This window comes from Arvicola amphibius, chromosome 7 (genome assembly GCF_903992535.2).
Source record: "Arvicola amphibius chromosome 7, mArvAmp1.2, whole genome shotgun sequence".
NCBI lineage: Eukaryota > Metazoa > Chordata > Mammalia > Rodentia > Cricetidae > Arvicola > Arvicola amphibius.
The window spans coordinates 49,523,694-49,538,460 of NC_052053.1; the positions used below are offsets into that span (position 1 = coordinate 49,523,694).

At 42.2% G+C, this 14,767-nt stretch overlaps 1 protein-coding gene across 7 annotated transcripts in view; it reads left to right on the forward strand.

Moving 5' to 3' along the window:
- Fubp3 (far upstream element binding protein 3) overlaps nt 1–14,767 on the forward strand; it is a 54,046-nt gene that overhangs the window by 8,158 nt on the left and 31,121 nt on the right. For all 7 annotated transcript variants that reach the window (XR_005286117.1, XM_038335771.1, XM_038335769.1 and 4 more), the window contains one exon: nt 12,534–12,639. Coding sequence is in view for 5 of the 7 variants with exons in the window: in XM_038335771.1 (XP_038191699.1) it covers nt 12,534–12,639 (106 nt within the window). In the remaining 2 variants the exon portion in view is untranslated. The remainder of the gene's footprint in view (nt 1–12,533; nt 12,640–14,767) is intronic.

The following is a 14,767-nucleotide window of genomic DNA, read 5'->3' on the forward strand; positions in this document are numbered from 1 at the left end:
CACTGCCCTCCTCAAACTCTTGATCCTTGGTCCACCTCACAAGAAATGCAGCTAAGATGTACATTACCATAGTCAGCTGCATTTGGAGTCTTACAAGATACTGGGAAGAACGGCCAGTCTGTTCTGCAGGCACAAACTGCAGTAGTGCTGTGAGAGTAGGTAGTAGCAGGTCACTTGCCATACTATGAAGAGCTGAGGAGTTGGCCATGTCCAAGGCCTCTTTCCGGGGCTGGGCCAGTGGGAAGATATAAATCACACACACACTTGTGGCTACTTTCATTTTCCTGTGGTGTAAGATACAGGGCAGGCACTAGAATTCTCATCTCATGTTTGAAAATAAACCAAAGGAGATAGAACAGTTTTTTCTCAAAAAAAAGTATTGGGGTCTTGGAAGATAGCCCAGTTGGTAAAATACCTTGCCATACACTCATGAGGACTTGAGTTCAGATCCATCCCTAGGTGCAGTGGTTTGTAACTAATCCCTAATCTACCTGGGGCAGTAGAGGCAGGAGAAACTCACTGGTCTTGTACACACCTTAGTTCCATCACTTGTGAGGTAGACGAAGAATCAAGAGTGAGGGCTACATTTAGTGACTGTTTACTGGCCTGGGCTTCATGAAACTGCTCTAAAATAGTCCGCCTAGCTGGATTGATGAATTCCAGGTTCAGTGAGAGACCCTATCTTAAAAAAATGGGGCCTCACATGCACACATGTAATGAATACTTTATATGCTGTGGCTCTTGGGGCTGGCTCTTGAATTTTAAACAGGTTTGATTCTTCTGTCTAGTTCCTTGGATCATTTTTCCCCTCATTGAGGTGACTGCAGCTCTCTGACCTGGAGCAGATGCAGAGGAAGAACGCCAAGGGGCATGCCATCCTCAGCCCACCTGCCAGCCCAGTGTCTCAACATAATCCTCTCAAGTAGATTTCTCCATGCCTGCTTTGCCTTCCGCAGGTGTTTATCAAACATGTGCCCAGCATCAGGGAAGGTCTACATTAACTCTGGCAGAACATGGACCCTTTTGAGACTCCTAACAGCAGAACTCCGCAGAAATATAGAGCACCCAGTTAACAGATGTTCCAGGGAACCACAATGGCTGGGGCAGGCCTGTTCCTCCAGAGCACCCCTAGGAGGCAGTTTAACCACCTCACTGAGCTTGTGCTGTTGTGAGTTTCTGAAGTGCTGCAGATGTAGGAGAGTTTCAGTCTGCCCCTGTGGATGCAGTGAATGGTTAGGAAGAGCTGGGAACTGACATCTCATGTCAGAATTTTGTGCTTAATGTGTAGGGGCCAGGCCAGAGTTCTTACATGGCAACTCATTTGATGGTCTTAAGGTCCCCCAGTGGGTGGTAGTGATGTGATACGACTCTGATCTTGCTGTGGAAGTGGACCATCCCACTAAGCAACAAGGAGACTTTGACAAGGTCTTTTTGTTTCCTCTTGGGTGACATCTCACTGGTCAGCCAGTATCTCAGCTTTTACAGTACCTGGGTTACAAGCATATGCTACCATGCCTGGCTTATTTAACTCTTATTTAAGCATTATGTTTTCATCTGTGAAGTAGAAATTCTTGATGGCATTAATTTTCTTAAAAATAGTTGATACTGGGCTGGAGAGATGGCTCAGAGGTTAAGAGCACTGGCTGTTCTTCCAGAGGACCTAAGTTCAATTCCCAGCAACCACATGGTGGCTTACAACCATCAATAATTAGATCTGGTGCCCTCTTCTGCCCTGCAGGTATATATGCAGACAGAACACTGTATACATAATAAATAAATAAAATCCTTAAAAAAATAGTTGATACTGAAGAGATGGGAAATGTTCCTGAATAGGGGTTCCTAGGCATAAAAACATTGTTCCTTTTAGGTCTGGCTTGAACTCCATCTAGGCTTGGTAAATGCTGTGTGCAGGTTCTGCTTCCAAGCCACACCCCTAGCCCAGTGTTGATTTAGGATCTGTGTGCTGTAGGCTCTGACTTTCTTTGTTGCTGTTAACACTTCCACAAAAGGTTCAAGTGGCCATTTCTGGTTCCTAGTACTGTGTCCCAGGCTCTTCTGATTACTTTGTATTTGTTACATTGTTATCCCCAAGTAACCTCCTCACAGTAAGTTCTTCAGAAGGTCCCTGAAGATTTTATGATGGAATGAAGTGCTGCAGACATTGTCAGTGTGTAGGGAATCTGAATCTGATGTGTCACGTTTCTCTGTGATATGCTTGGGCATGGAATACAGGACCAAGACTTGGCCCTGTGGTTTGTGGCTCTAGATCCTGGCATTGGGTCTATGATCCTGGCCACAGTCTCCTGCTGGTAGAGGGAGCAGAATATGCCAGTCCAGGCTCGTATTCCCCCAGGCATGTTTACTAAGGCTGTTGAAGACCACACGGGTCATGGGAAACACATATTGTGTGGGCCACTGCCTAGCATTTAGCTGTTCTGCCTGTCTATAAGGGTGAATTGGTGGACTCTAGTTTCCTGTTTGGGTTTGCAAGATGAGCCTTCATGGTGTTGAGCCTGTCATCTCAATCTTGAGTGTACTGTGAATAGCAAGTGCCAGTGTCCTAGTAATAGTAATTTACTGTGACTCCTTCATGACTTCTGCAGTGTTTGTGAAGTCTCAGTTCATTGCTTACTGTTTTTATTTTGTTTTATTTTGGGGCTTAGGGTCTCGTTGTGTGTTGCTGGAATTCTTTCCAGGGGAGCAATGTCTGCCCCTTCTCCTAAGGTCCCAACAACAAACTGCATAGTTCCACCATGGAACCAATGAATTTATCGAATTTCACAGAGCATAAGTGAGAGTTCTTCCCCTAAGCAGGTCACACCTGAAAAGCAACTATCCAGCAGTAGTGAGCCCCCCCCCCCATAGATGGGGGCCCTGGCCCATTGTGTAGTCTAGCCTTTTCCCAAGACTTCCTGCAGTTCTGGCAGTGTTACATACAGAGGGAGGTGTTGGAAAGTGGATGGATGATACTAAGGAGAGTCTCATGGCTCTCCAGCCCTCCATAATGAGGTGTAAACAGTCAAGGAACCCAGGTGGGATAATCCTTTTGCATTGAACTCCCCAATGACAGAACACTAACCCAAGCTGGCCTCTAATTTGAAGTCCTCCTGCCTCTGTATCCCAGGTGCTGAAATTAGAGGTTCATGACAACCACATTCGATTTAAAATATTTTTGTTTTGAGACAATGTCTCATGCTGTATTCCAGGCTGACCTGGAACTTGTGGCAGTCCTTCTGCTTCAACTACCCAAGTGCTAGCATTATAGTCATGAGCTACCTTGTGTGATTCCAGTTTAAAATACTTTCTTTTTCTTTTTTCTTTTTTTTTTTTTTGCTCATGTGTGTTGTATGCATGCATATTCTAGCTTTGTTTCTTAAGATAGAGTTTCTCTGTATAGTTCTAACTGTCCTAGGACTCACTCTATAGAGCAGGCTAGCCTTGAACTCAGAGATTCACCTGACTTTGCTTCCCAGGTGCTGGGATTAAAGGTGTGCACCACTACCACCCAGCAGCATTCATATTCTTGTTGCATGTGTGGATGCACTCTGCCAGTATGCTTTGAGGCCAGAGGTTGACATCTGTGTCTTCCTCTTCCTCAGTTGCTTTCCATTTAATTAACTTGAGAAAGTCTCTCACTGAAATCAAGCTCACTGAGCTAGTGTAGGCAGCTTGTCCCAGGGACTTTCTTGCCTCTGCCACCTAAGTGGACGAGATTGCAGGTGGGCCACCATGCTTGTCTGGCTATTTTATGTGGATATGGAGGGATCCAAACTCAGCTCCCCAGGCTTCCATGGCAAGCACTGTACCCATTGAGCCTGGCCTTGAAATAATAAAAGGGAAGACTTTGCTATGCATATGAGAGAACTAAGAACAATGTGTGTGTTTTCTTGAAAGCATGGGTCCTGCACCACCAGAATAGCCCAAGAAAAAGAATCTTGCCACCTTACTCATGGTCATGCATATTGGGTGGGCTCTGTGAGACTGTGTATTCGAATGTGTGTTCTTGCAGAAGCTAGATGGGAGAAGGCTGTTGGGTGTTCTGCTCTGTCACTGCAAATCCTGTCTCTCACTGAATCTTCAGCTAGTAAACCCCAGCAATCTTTTTGTCTCTTCTCCCTTCAACATTAGAGTTGCAGGCATTTGTGGCTATACCCAACTTTTTACATAACGGCTGGGGATTTAAAGCCTGGTTGGTCCTCATGCTTGCAAAGCCAGGATTCCTGACTGATTCCTGGTACCATGCTGCTTTTTTACTTGTTCATCACTGTTTAAAATATAGCCCTTGTCCCTCCAAAAGAGAAACATTACTTAATGTAATAGAATTTCACCAGCAGAGTCCCCTTTAGATCAGGGCTGGAGGTAAGGACTAGAGGACTGCGTTTTGTGGAGTATCCCATCTCCTGTGACTTCAGCCTGCACAGTCTGAATAGAGGGCTGCCTGTACCTCACTTCCCTAGAGCAGATTTCTGAGCAGCTGTCGCATAGACAGTCAGCTAGGATGGCATGCATACCTTGAATGCTGTACTGGAGGTTGCCTAATAGCTAGGAACCTTGCTGTAGAGTCAGGGAAGTTTAAATGCTGTTTTCTGCTACTTCTGAGGTGGGTGGTGTTAGACAGATCATTCAGCTTTTCTGTAAGTGTATAAAAATTACGCCAACCCCTAGAGCAGTGGTTCTCAACCTGTGGGTTGCAACCCCCTTAGGGTTGAACAACCCTTTCCTGTGGGTCACCTATGACCATCCAAAAGCACAGATACTTACATTCTGATTCACAATAATAGCACAATTACAGTTACGAAGTAACAATGAAAATAATTTTATGGATGGGGTCACCATAATATGAGGAACTGTGTTAAAGGGCCACAGCATTAGGAAAGTTGAGAACCACTGCCCTAGAGAATGGTTGGAAGGAATAAATAAAAAATGTTCAGACTGTTTCTTGTTGTTTTATTATATACTGAAACCATTTCTTGGAACAGGGTTGCATTGGTTTTTGGTTTTGTTTTCTTTCTGGTTTTTCAAGACAGGGTTTCTCTGTATAGCTAGCTGTTCTGGAACTTGCTCTGTAGACCAGCCTGGCCTCAGATTGGTAGAGAATCTGCCTTGCCTCTCTCTGCCTCCCAAGTACTGGGATTAAAGGTTTGTGTCACCCAGGGCCTATAAGGTCACATTTGTATGATAAAGAAAAACATTGTTTCTTTATGCTGTAACAATAAAATGTTCAGTATACTATAAATGATATATTGTAACAAACATTTGTATCACCAGGATTCAAATTTAGACTGTTTTAGAACTACAGTGTGTAGCCAGTGACAGAGATTTCTGTCCTGTCCACCTCATTATATCCAGCAGTGGCTTCCCAAATTACTTCTCAGAGGCTTATATTAATTATAAATGCTTGGCCAATGGCTCAGACTTACTACTAGCTTACATCTAGCTTTTTGGGTGGCTCACAGCGTCTGTGCTGACTGCCCTTCATCTCCATCTTCAGTTTGATTATTTATACAGCCTGACCTTATTCTGTCTTGCCATTGGCCAAACAACTTTTTTATCAACCAGTGACAGGAACACATATTCACAGTGTACAGAAGGACATCCTACAACATTTCCCCCTTTCTGTCTAATCAAAAAGGAATGTTTTAACTTTAGTAAAATTCCATATGACAAAACAGTTTACAAGTAAGAATTATAGTTGCAATATCTAGTCTATTTGTATTTGACAAAATCAGAGAGAATACTTGATTATCTATCTTATCTTGGTGAATCTAAAGTTTCATTTCTGATTTATCTTTTATCATAGCTAAGGAAAACCATAACCATCTAGTCTTCAATTACATTAAAGATCCCAGAAGGATATAATACCTGAATAAACAGGGAGTGCCTTGCAAGAACCTTCCAAAATTCCAGGTAGACATCTGACTACCTGGATAGTCACCCAAAGTTCTTCTATAAAGTTGGGGCTTCCATCTTTAGCCTACAGGCCTAGACTCTGGCAGACTTTTTAGTGAAGCAGGAAGTTTGAAGAACTGTGCCACGTATATTGGCAAAGTTCATCAGTCGCTTTCCTCTGTGTTCGGAAGAATGTCTGGCAGTTTCTTCTGTGAAGCAGAAACCTGACGGAGCACCCCATCTTGTTTTGGCAAAGTTTAGTGGTCACTTTCTTGTGGGTCCTGCACGTCCAGTTTATACAGCATACTGTCAAGCAGTCCAGGCAAGAGCAATTTCTTGCCCAAATGGCTAGCCTTACCACATTGAAAGCAAACACCATAAGGAGCTTCTTTGATGCCCATCATCCTCTTTGAAGTAATTGGTACTGCCATAAGCAGACATGTCTCACTGTTGAGAAAAAGCTAAGTTCTTAAAACATCTTAAGTGTCATATTCTGTGTAGGTCTTTGAAGTGGTTGGCGATTACCTGTTTAATTGAAATATATCTTTGTATACCTAGAAAACCTAACTAACACATCTGTAAGTTTGCCTATTATAGATGACTATTAGTCTGTATTTTTTAATTATACATTACTTTTTAAAAATTTATTTATTTTTAATGTGTGTTGGTGTTTTGCCATGGGTGTTGGGTCCCCTGGAACTGGAATTATGGACAGTTGTGAGTTGTCATGTGTGTGCTGGGAATTGAACCCAGGTCCTCTGGAAGAACAGTTGATTCTCTAAGCCACTGGGCTGTCTCTCCAGCCCCATACGTTATATTTTGAAATGAGCTGCATAAACATAATACCTTAAACAAGGGTAGAGATATACATACAGTATAACAAAATAGACTTTTAATTTGGATCGGTAAACTAAAATCCATACCAATGTAAAATATTTTGAGGTTAACAGTTTTTTTTAATTAAAGTAGATTCAATAATCTATCCTTTTTCAATCAAAATAATAAATTGTAATAATATGTATATCATATCCCCTTTTCTTCTTTAGAAAAAGATTGACTAACCATTAACAATTTATAGCCAACCCCCTTAAATGAGAGCAAACATTCATAAACAGTATTTTGGGAATTTGGGTGTAGTTTTCTAAACTACTTCCTGCTGATTGGGATGGTACGGTAATCTAAAGGGGACCCTTTAAAAATTTAGAATTATAGTCAAATCCTGACTGAGGTATTTTGTTCAGCTGGTTCATCTCAGCCAGCAGCCTTGAAGCTGTTTTGGATGTAGAACTCAGAGGGAACTGCAACAGGCATTCTGAGACATTGGATAATCTAGTCCATCTGTCTTTATTGGTGTCTTATCCCCTTGTTCTGAAAATATATAAACTTAAAGGTAAAATATATAGCTGTATAAATATAGACTGCATTGTATGTAAGCCAGTCAAAGATAATTTATTGTTTTATGTCTGAGCAGGTAAAATATACATTATGTGTCTTGTTACTTTAGGTTCATTTTCCCATGTCAATAGTTAAGATTTCAAGGGATTTTCCTCAATCAGACCTTATTTTCCTTAACCCAGAATGAATCCATAGCCTCTTATTTCCTGTGGAAACAAAAACACAACCTCTTCTCTAAAGTGACATACCTTTTTACTTAAATTTTGGTATCAAGATATATTTAAAATATATAGATTGATTTAATTCAATACCTTATATAATCAAATGTCTCTCAGCAATTAGTTCATTAACAGCCAAAAAAAAAATCTAAAGAAAATACAGCAACATACATAGCCCAGACTCTGTATTTTCCATCCTTATGTAATTCATTTCCTTTATATTACTCTACTCCCCTCTCTAAGGACTTTATTATTTTAAATCTATATTTTTAATCTTAGGTTTTACATATATATATTGTTTTCTCTTTCTCAAGCCTCTGCACATTTTTAAGCCATTTAACCCATTTAGAGGTTTTCTCCTTCTAAATCTGTCTTTACCATGCATCTGTAATCCTCTTCTGACCATGTGAGTCTTTAAATTGCTAAGAGCGCGTGGCCAGGACCAGAGCCTGCTTTGGTGACTGGCCCTGCCCCATTAGACTTCCTAAGAGATTGTTTCATGGCAGAGATACCGCGAGAGTCATGCTTACTGCCTCAACTCTGTGAAGCTGTTGGGGCCGTGCCACCAGTACAAACCAGGAAGCCTCGTCTTAAAGGAGCTGTGCCTCTGCTTACCACTAGCAAAAAGAACCTGCCCAAGAAAATGTTGCTACCAAGAAGCTGTGCTTGCCTCTGTTCTTTTGTGTGTTAGAATCCTTTTTTGTTGTTATTTTTTTGTTTTGTTTTTTTTTAAGCTTTTTCGGGGTTTATATGAGGAAATTCTCACTGAGTGTTTGGGTGCCATATGTAACCAGTAGCAGAACTTTCCATCCCATTCGCCCAATTATACCTGGCAGTTGCTTCCCAAATTACCACTCGGAGGCTTATATTAATTATAAGTGCTGGCCAATGGTTTAGACTTATTGCTAGCTAGCTCTTACATTTAAATTAACCCATTTCTATTATTTTATGCTTCACCATGTGACCCATGGCTATCGGGTCTTTCACGTTTTGCTTCTTGGACAGATCACAGCATCTGTCCAGACTCTTTGCTTCTTCCCTTCTTCATCTCCATCTTCAGTTTGATTGTATAGCCTACCTTATTCTGTCTCACCATTGGCCAGATAGCTTTATTGTCAACCAATGACAGCAGCACATATTCACAGCATATAGAAGGATATCCTATAACAACAGTGGATCTTGTTTTGTAAATTTGTTTGGGGTGTTTTTGAAGCAAGTTCTCGTTAGAGCTGGGGGTGTAGTGCAGTGGTAGAGCACTTGCCTTGCATTTGCAAAGCTCCGGGCTCAACTGAGTTAATGCCTACCTTATATAGTCCAGTTTGGCCTTAAATTTGCAATATTCCTACTTTGGTGGTGTTTTTTGTTGTTGTTCATTTGCTTTCTTGCATTTTTGTTGTAAAACAATTTATTTTTATTATGTATATGCATTTGTATCTGTGTGTGGGTTTGTGTACATGCATACAGGTGTCCTCGGAGGCCAGAGGTGTCAGATCCCCAGGTAATTGTAAGCCACCCACCATAGGTGCTGGGAACCAAACTCAGGTCCTCTGTAAGAGCTCTTAACTGATGTGCCGTCTTTCCAACCTGCTTTTGTTTACGTGCTTGCTTGTTTGTTTTGAGACAGTGTCTTACAATGTAACTCAGGCTAGCCTGGAACTCCTGGCAGTCCTACTTCAGCCTTCCTAGTGCTGGGATTACAGACACGACTGCCATACTTGGCTCTAGTCTATTTAACTGTTATCCCATATTATTATATGCTATATACATAATATTGTCTTAGTCATTTTTTGTTGCTGTGAAGAGGCACCCTGACCAAGGCAACTCATAAAGGAAAGCATTTAAATGGTGGCTTGCTTATAGTTTCACCAGTTTACTCCATTATCATCATGGTGGGGAACATGGCAGCATGATGCTGGAGAAATGCTTGAGAGCTATATCTTGATCCATAGGCAGAGAGAGAGAGAAAAACCTTGGGTGTAGCATGGGCTTTTAAAAACTCAAAGCCAGGCCGGGCGGTGGTGGCGCACGCCTTTAATCCCAGCACTCGGGAGGCAGAGGCAGGCGGATTTCTGTGAGTTCGAGGCCAGCCTGGTCTACAAGAGCTAGTTCCAGGACAGGCTCTAAAGCTGCAGAGAAACCCTGTCTCGAAAAACCAAAAAAACAAACAAACAAACAAAAAAAACACCTCAAAGCCAGTTTGTCAGTGGTGGCCCAGACCTTTAATCCCAGCACTTGGGAGGAAGAGGCAGACAGAGCTATGAGTTCAAGGCCAGACTGGTCTACAAAGTGAGTTCCAGGACAACCAGAGCTACACAGAGAAATTCTGTCTCGAAAAACAACAACAAAAAAGAAAACTCAAACCCCACTCCAGTGTTAATATTTCCTTTAATAATGCCATACCTACTCAAATAAGGGCACGCCCTCAATTCTTCTAATCCTTTCAAATAGTACCAGCTACTCCGTGGTGACCAAGCATTCAAATATATGAGCCTTTTGCGGGCCATTCTCATTCAGATCACCATCTCAGTGGTAATTTCCCAAATTATAGAAAACCAAAACAATCATAAATTTAGAACAAATGCAAAAACCTCCATTACAATATAGAAGGATGCTTGTTGATTCAATAAAATGAGCAATAGGAAATCATAGTGACACTCATTCCAGCTACTTGTAAGACCAGCAGATAAGGAAGGAAGCTGGGTGTCATAGTACACACCTGCAGTCCCAGCACTCAGGAGGTAGGAGGGTGGTCAGTGTGAGTTTAGCCTGGGCTGTGTTGTGAGTTCCAGGCCAGCCTAGATTACATGAGACCCTGACTCAAAAAGCAATGGCCAGGTGTGGTGGTAAACATCTGCAGTCCCAGCTCTTGGAGGCCGAGCAAAAATCTCAAGCCAGCAAAAATCTGGAAACCAGAGGCATCTTCCAAAAGGAAGGGAAATAGCCTGCCTAAGGTCCAGGCTTATGGTTGGATCCTGTCTGTATTCAGGGTGCGTACTGTTTGGACCCCTTTACCTCTTTGGGGGTTATTAATTTATTTGTGTTTGTTTTATTTATTTATTTTGGTTCTGAGGCAGGGTTTCTCTGTGTAACCCTGGCTGTCCTGGATCTCACTATATAGATCAGGCTGGCCTCTGCCTCCCAAGTGCTGGGATTAAAGGTGTGCACCATTGCCATATGACTGGAAGTCATTTTTTTTTAAATATTTATTTATTATGTATACAATATTCTGTGTGTATGTCTGCAGGCCAGAAGAGGGCACCAGATCTCATTACAGATGGTTGTGAGCCACCATGTGGTTGCTGGGAATTGAACTCAGGACCTCTGGAAGAGCAGGCAATGCTCTTAACCACTGAGCCATCTCTCCAGCCCCTGGAAGTCATTTTTAAATTAATGTTTTAAAAGATTTGTTTTTATTATATGTCTATGTGTCCACCAAAGCCAGAAGAAGGTCAGATTTCCTGGAGTTAGAGTTAAAGATCATTGTAAGCCACCTGCCATGAATGCTGGCAACCAAACTTTTTCTTTCTTATTCGTTTTTATTGAGCTCCACATTTTTCTCTGCTCCCCTCCCCTTCAGTCCTCTCCCATGGTCCCCATGCTCCCAATTTACTCAGGAGATCTTGTCTTTTTATACTTCCCGTGTAGAGTAGATCTATGCATGTTTCTCTTAGGGTCCTCATTGTTGTCTAGGTTCTCTGGGATTGTGATTTGTAGGCTGGTTTTCTTTGCTTTATGTTTAAAAACCACTCATGAGTGAGTACATGTGATAATTGTCTTTCTGGGTCTGGGTTACCTCATTCAAAATGATGTTTTCTAGCTCCATCCATTTGCCTGCAAATTTCAAGATGTCATTTTTTTCAGCTGTGTAGTACTCCATTGTGTAAATGTACCAAATTTTCCTTATCCATTCTTTGGTCGAGGGGCACTTAGGTTGTTTCCAGGTTCTGGCTATGACAAACAATGCTGCTATGAACATAGTTGAGCGCATGTTCTTGTGGCACAGTTGAGCATTCTTTGGATATATACCCAAAAGTGGGCAACCAGACTTTGTGCAAGCACAGGAAGCTTTTGATTGAGTTCCTCCCAATCCTTGGGGTCATTTTAAAAAGTTATTATGTAGAGAGATGGCTTGACTGTTAAGAGCATTGGCTGCTCTTCCAGGTGATCCAGGTTCATTCCCAGTACCCACATTGCTCCTCACAACCATCTGCAACTTTAGTTCCAGGGGATCTAACACCCTCTTATGACATCTGAGGGCACCAGGTACTCGTGGTACACAGATACATGTGTAGGCAAAACACCCATAAACGTAAAATAAAAATAATTTTGTGTATGTGTGTGGTATGTGTGTACATGTGGAAGTCAGAGGACAGCTTATGAAATGTTTTTTCTTTCCATGGTCATGTGTCTTCTGGGGTCAAATTGACATTGTCAGGCTTGGGTGGCAAGCTCTTTACCTTCTGAGCTATCTTGCTAATCCACTTTGGGCCATTTTTACTATGTGCTATGAATGTTTGAGGCTGCTTTTAAAATTAAGATGGCCCAGTGCCAGGTGTGACATTCATGCTTACAATAGCAGCGGTCAGGTGGCTGAGGCAGAGGACTGCCCTTAGTTTGAGGGTATGGAGGGCATCTTGTCTAAAACAAAAGAACTCTGAAAGATGTGGCATATACATTAAGGTGGCTAAAAGTCCTGGTTTTCTTAGGTGGTGGTGAGATGGCTTAGCAGGTAGAGGCAATGTGAGTCTGAACTGTGGACCTCCAGTGGTAGAACAAGAAAACCAACAGCTGTAGCTTGTCCTCCGCATACACCTCTTCTCCCCCTGAATTAAATTTTAGAAGACAATGTATGGGAGTTAATTTCTAAAGTGACAAAACCAAAGAAAATTCAACAGGTGAAATGTTTGGCCTGCCAGAGAAAATGGTCCAGATGGAGAAATGGGGTCACATCCCCTGAAAGAAAACACCGTCTTCCCCCAGAATACAACTAGGACTTGCTACCAAGTATTTAAATTTGATTTCTCTCTGTAGATTGCTGCTAAAATTGATTCAATTCCTCACTTGAATAATTCCACACCCCTGGTGGACCCCTCGGTGTACGGATATGGAGCACAGAAGCGGCCCCTGGATGACGGAGGTAGGTTGCTGTAAGCGCTCACCTTTTTGATGGCAGTGAACCTGCCAGTTATTTTGAGTCTTTGTCAGCCGTTTCTGAGCAGTTCTCCAGCATCACATTCTTAGAGGAACGGGAAGAGCAAGTAGTTAGGGTGATTTTTCTTAGCAATTGGCTGGCATTTGAGTTCCTATTTGCCTTGATAATACAGGAATCTTTTCAGCTGGGCTCCACAGTAAAGACTTGGCCTCAGCGTCCACTTGGAAGTAATTTGACCCATTTGAGAATTGCGTTTGATTTAGTTCTCAGTTCCTTTGGCACTTGCATAGGAATTGAAGTTACTACTTTTGTGAAATACTAAGATTTGGTGCAAGTCCTGGGGAAGCTATAGTTGAGTTGACCTCTAAGAAAGGGCATATTAGTGACCTTTCCAGTCTCTGCCAGCTTTTTACCATTCCCATTTGTTTCTGGTGTGTGGTTGTTGTTGAATTTTTTTTTAATCAGCATGTACTTACTAGGTTCCATGGTGATATTTTTAGATGTACATTTTACATACTTTAACCATATTCCCATCCATCTTTCTCACCCATCTCCGAGCCATCATCTTCCCCGATAGTCCCCAGATACGTTCATGTGTGACAGACTTTCTAGAAGCATCCATTTTCATTCATTTGTTGGTTTATATTTCCAATTCAGTGTCTGTCACTTGTGCTCCACCCTTCTGTTGGTCACAGAGTTCACACTTGCTTTGTCCTTTCTTCTGTGGAGCACACTGTGAGGGTGGCGAAGTGCACAGAATTACTCATGGTTTGCATATAGCTGCTGGGACTGTGTTCTACTTGCTTTCTGTTGATCTGCGTACATAGCCAATTGTGTGTAGATACTTCTGTGGTGTGTTAAGAGGGAAAAGCCCACCAAAGTTTAGAATATTGTGTTGTGTAACCTCCTTTTCAAAAGAATGTGTGTGTTTTGTTTGTTTTGAGACAGGCTCTTTGTACATCACTCTGGCTGGCCTGGAACTCACTATGCAGACCAGGCTGGCCTTAAATTCAGAGATGTACTTGCCTCTGCATATTGAGTGTTGGTGTTAAATGCATAAGCAGCTATGCTTGACTTGCGTGTTCATTCGTTCGTTTGTTTTAAGGCAGGGTTTCACCGAGCAGTGGTGGCGCACACCTTTAATCTCAGCACTTGGGAGGTAGAGGCAGGTGGATCTCTGTGCGTTTGACGCCAGCCTGTCTTTTGAGGCTGACTCTTCTGACTCCAGACTCTTGAGAGTGAAATTTCTTGTCAATTTAAAAACAAAACAAACAGTTCATGGGCTATGGAGATAGATAGCTTAGCACCTGATGACCTGAGGTCAGTCCATGGAAAGAGAGAATTGATTGCCATAATTTGTCCTTTGAACTCCACAGTGCATCTGTGCATGCATGCATGCAAAATACATTAAAAGAAACAAAAACAAAAGATGGGCAGTGATGGCACATGCTAAAGGCACATGCTAAAAGCCATGGGACTAAAGGTCCCAGTATTTGGGGTGTCAGAGGAAGGAGGATCTCTGGGAGTTCAAGGCCAGCCTGGTCTACAAACTGAGATCCAGGAGAGCCAGGGCTACCCAGAGAAACCCTGTCTCCTAAAACAAAACAAACAAAAAAGACAAACTGTTTGTGATCTCACACAGAAGTTCACCTCAGGGTTGTCAGATGCAGGTAACCTTTTAAATTGCTGCTGCTAAGTGTGCCCTATGTTCTCTCTGTTTTTGTAGATTTCTTAGATCTGGTGTGGCTGAGTGTGTTAAGGGCAGTTTTGCCCAAGTGAGGAGAGTGACTAGGAGAGACCTCTTCCTTTTCCAGGGCTTTGTGCTTTGTTTGTTCCTGTGGGACGTCAATACAAAAATAAAATGGAGTTGTCTGACTCTGAGCACAGATCTTCTTAATGGATGATAGATATCTCTAGCCCAGTGTTCCCAGAAATCGTGATCAATCACTTTACAGTTTGCCCAGTCCTGTCTAGCAGTTCAGCCTGTGGAATCGAAGTGCGAAAAGTTGAGCCATGTGGTCTTTTGCATAGGGGATTCCTAAATATTTGCTAGTAAAACCCTCTGGCACTTTTAGGATATTTTTCTCCTGCTTGAAAGAAATCAGTAAACATT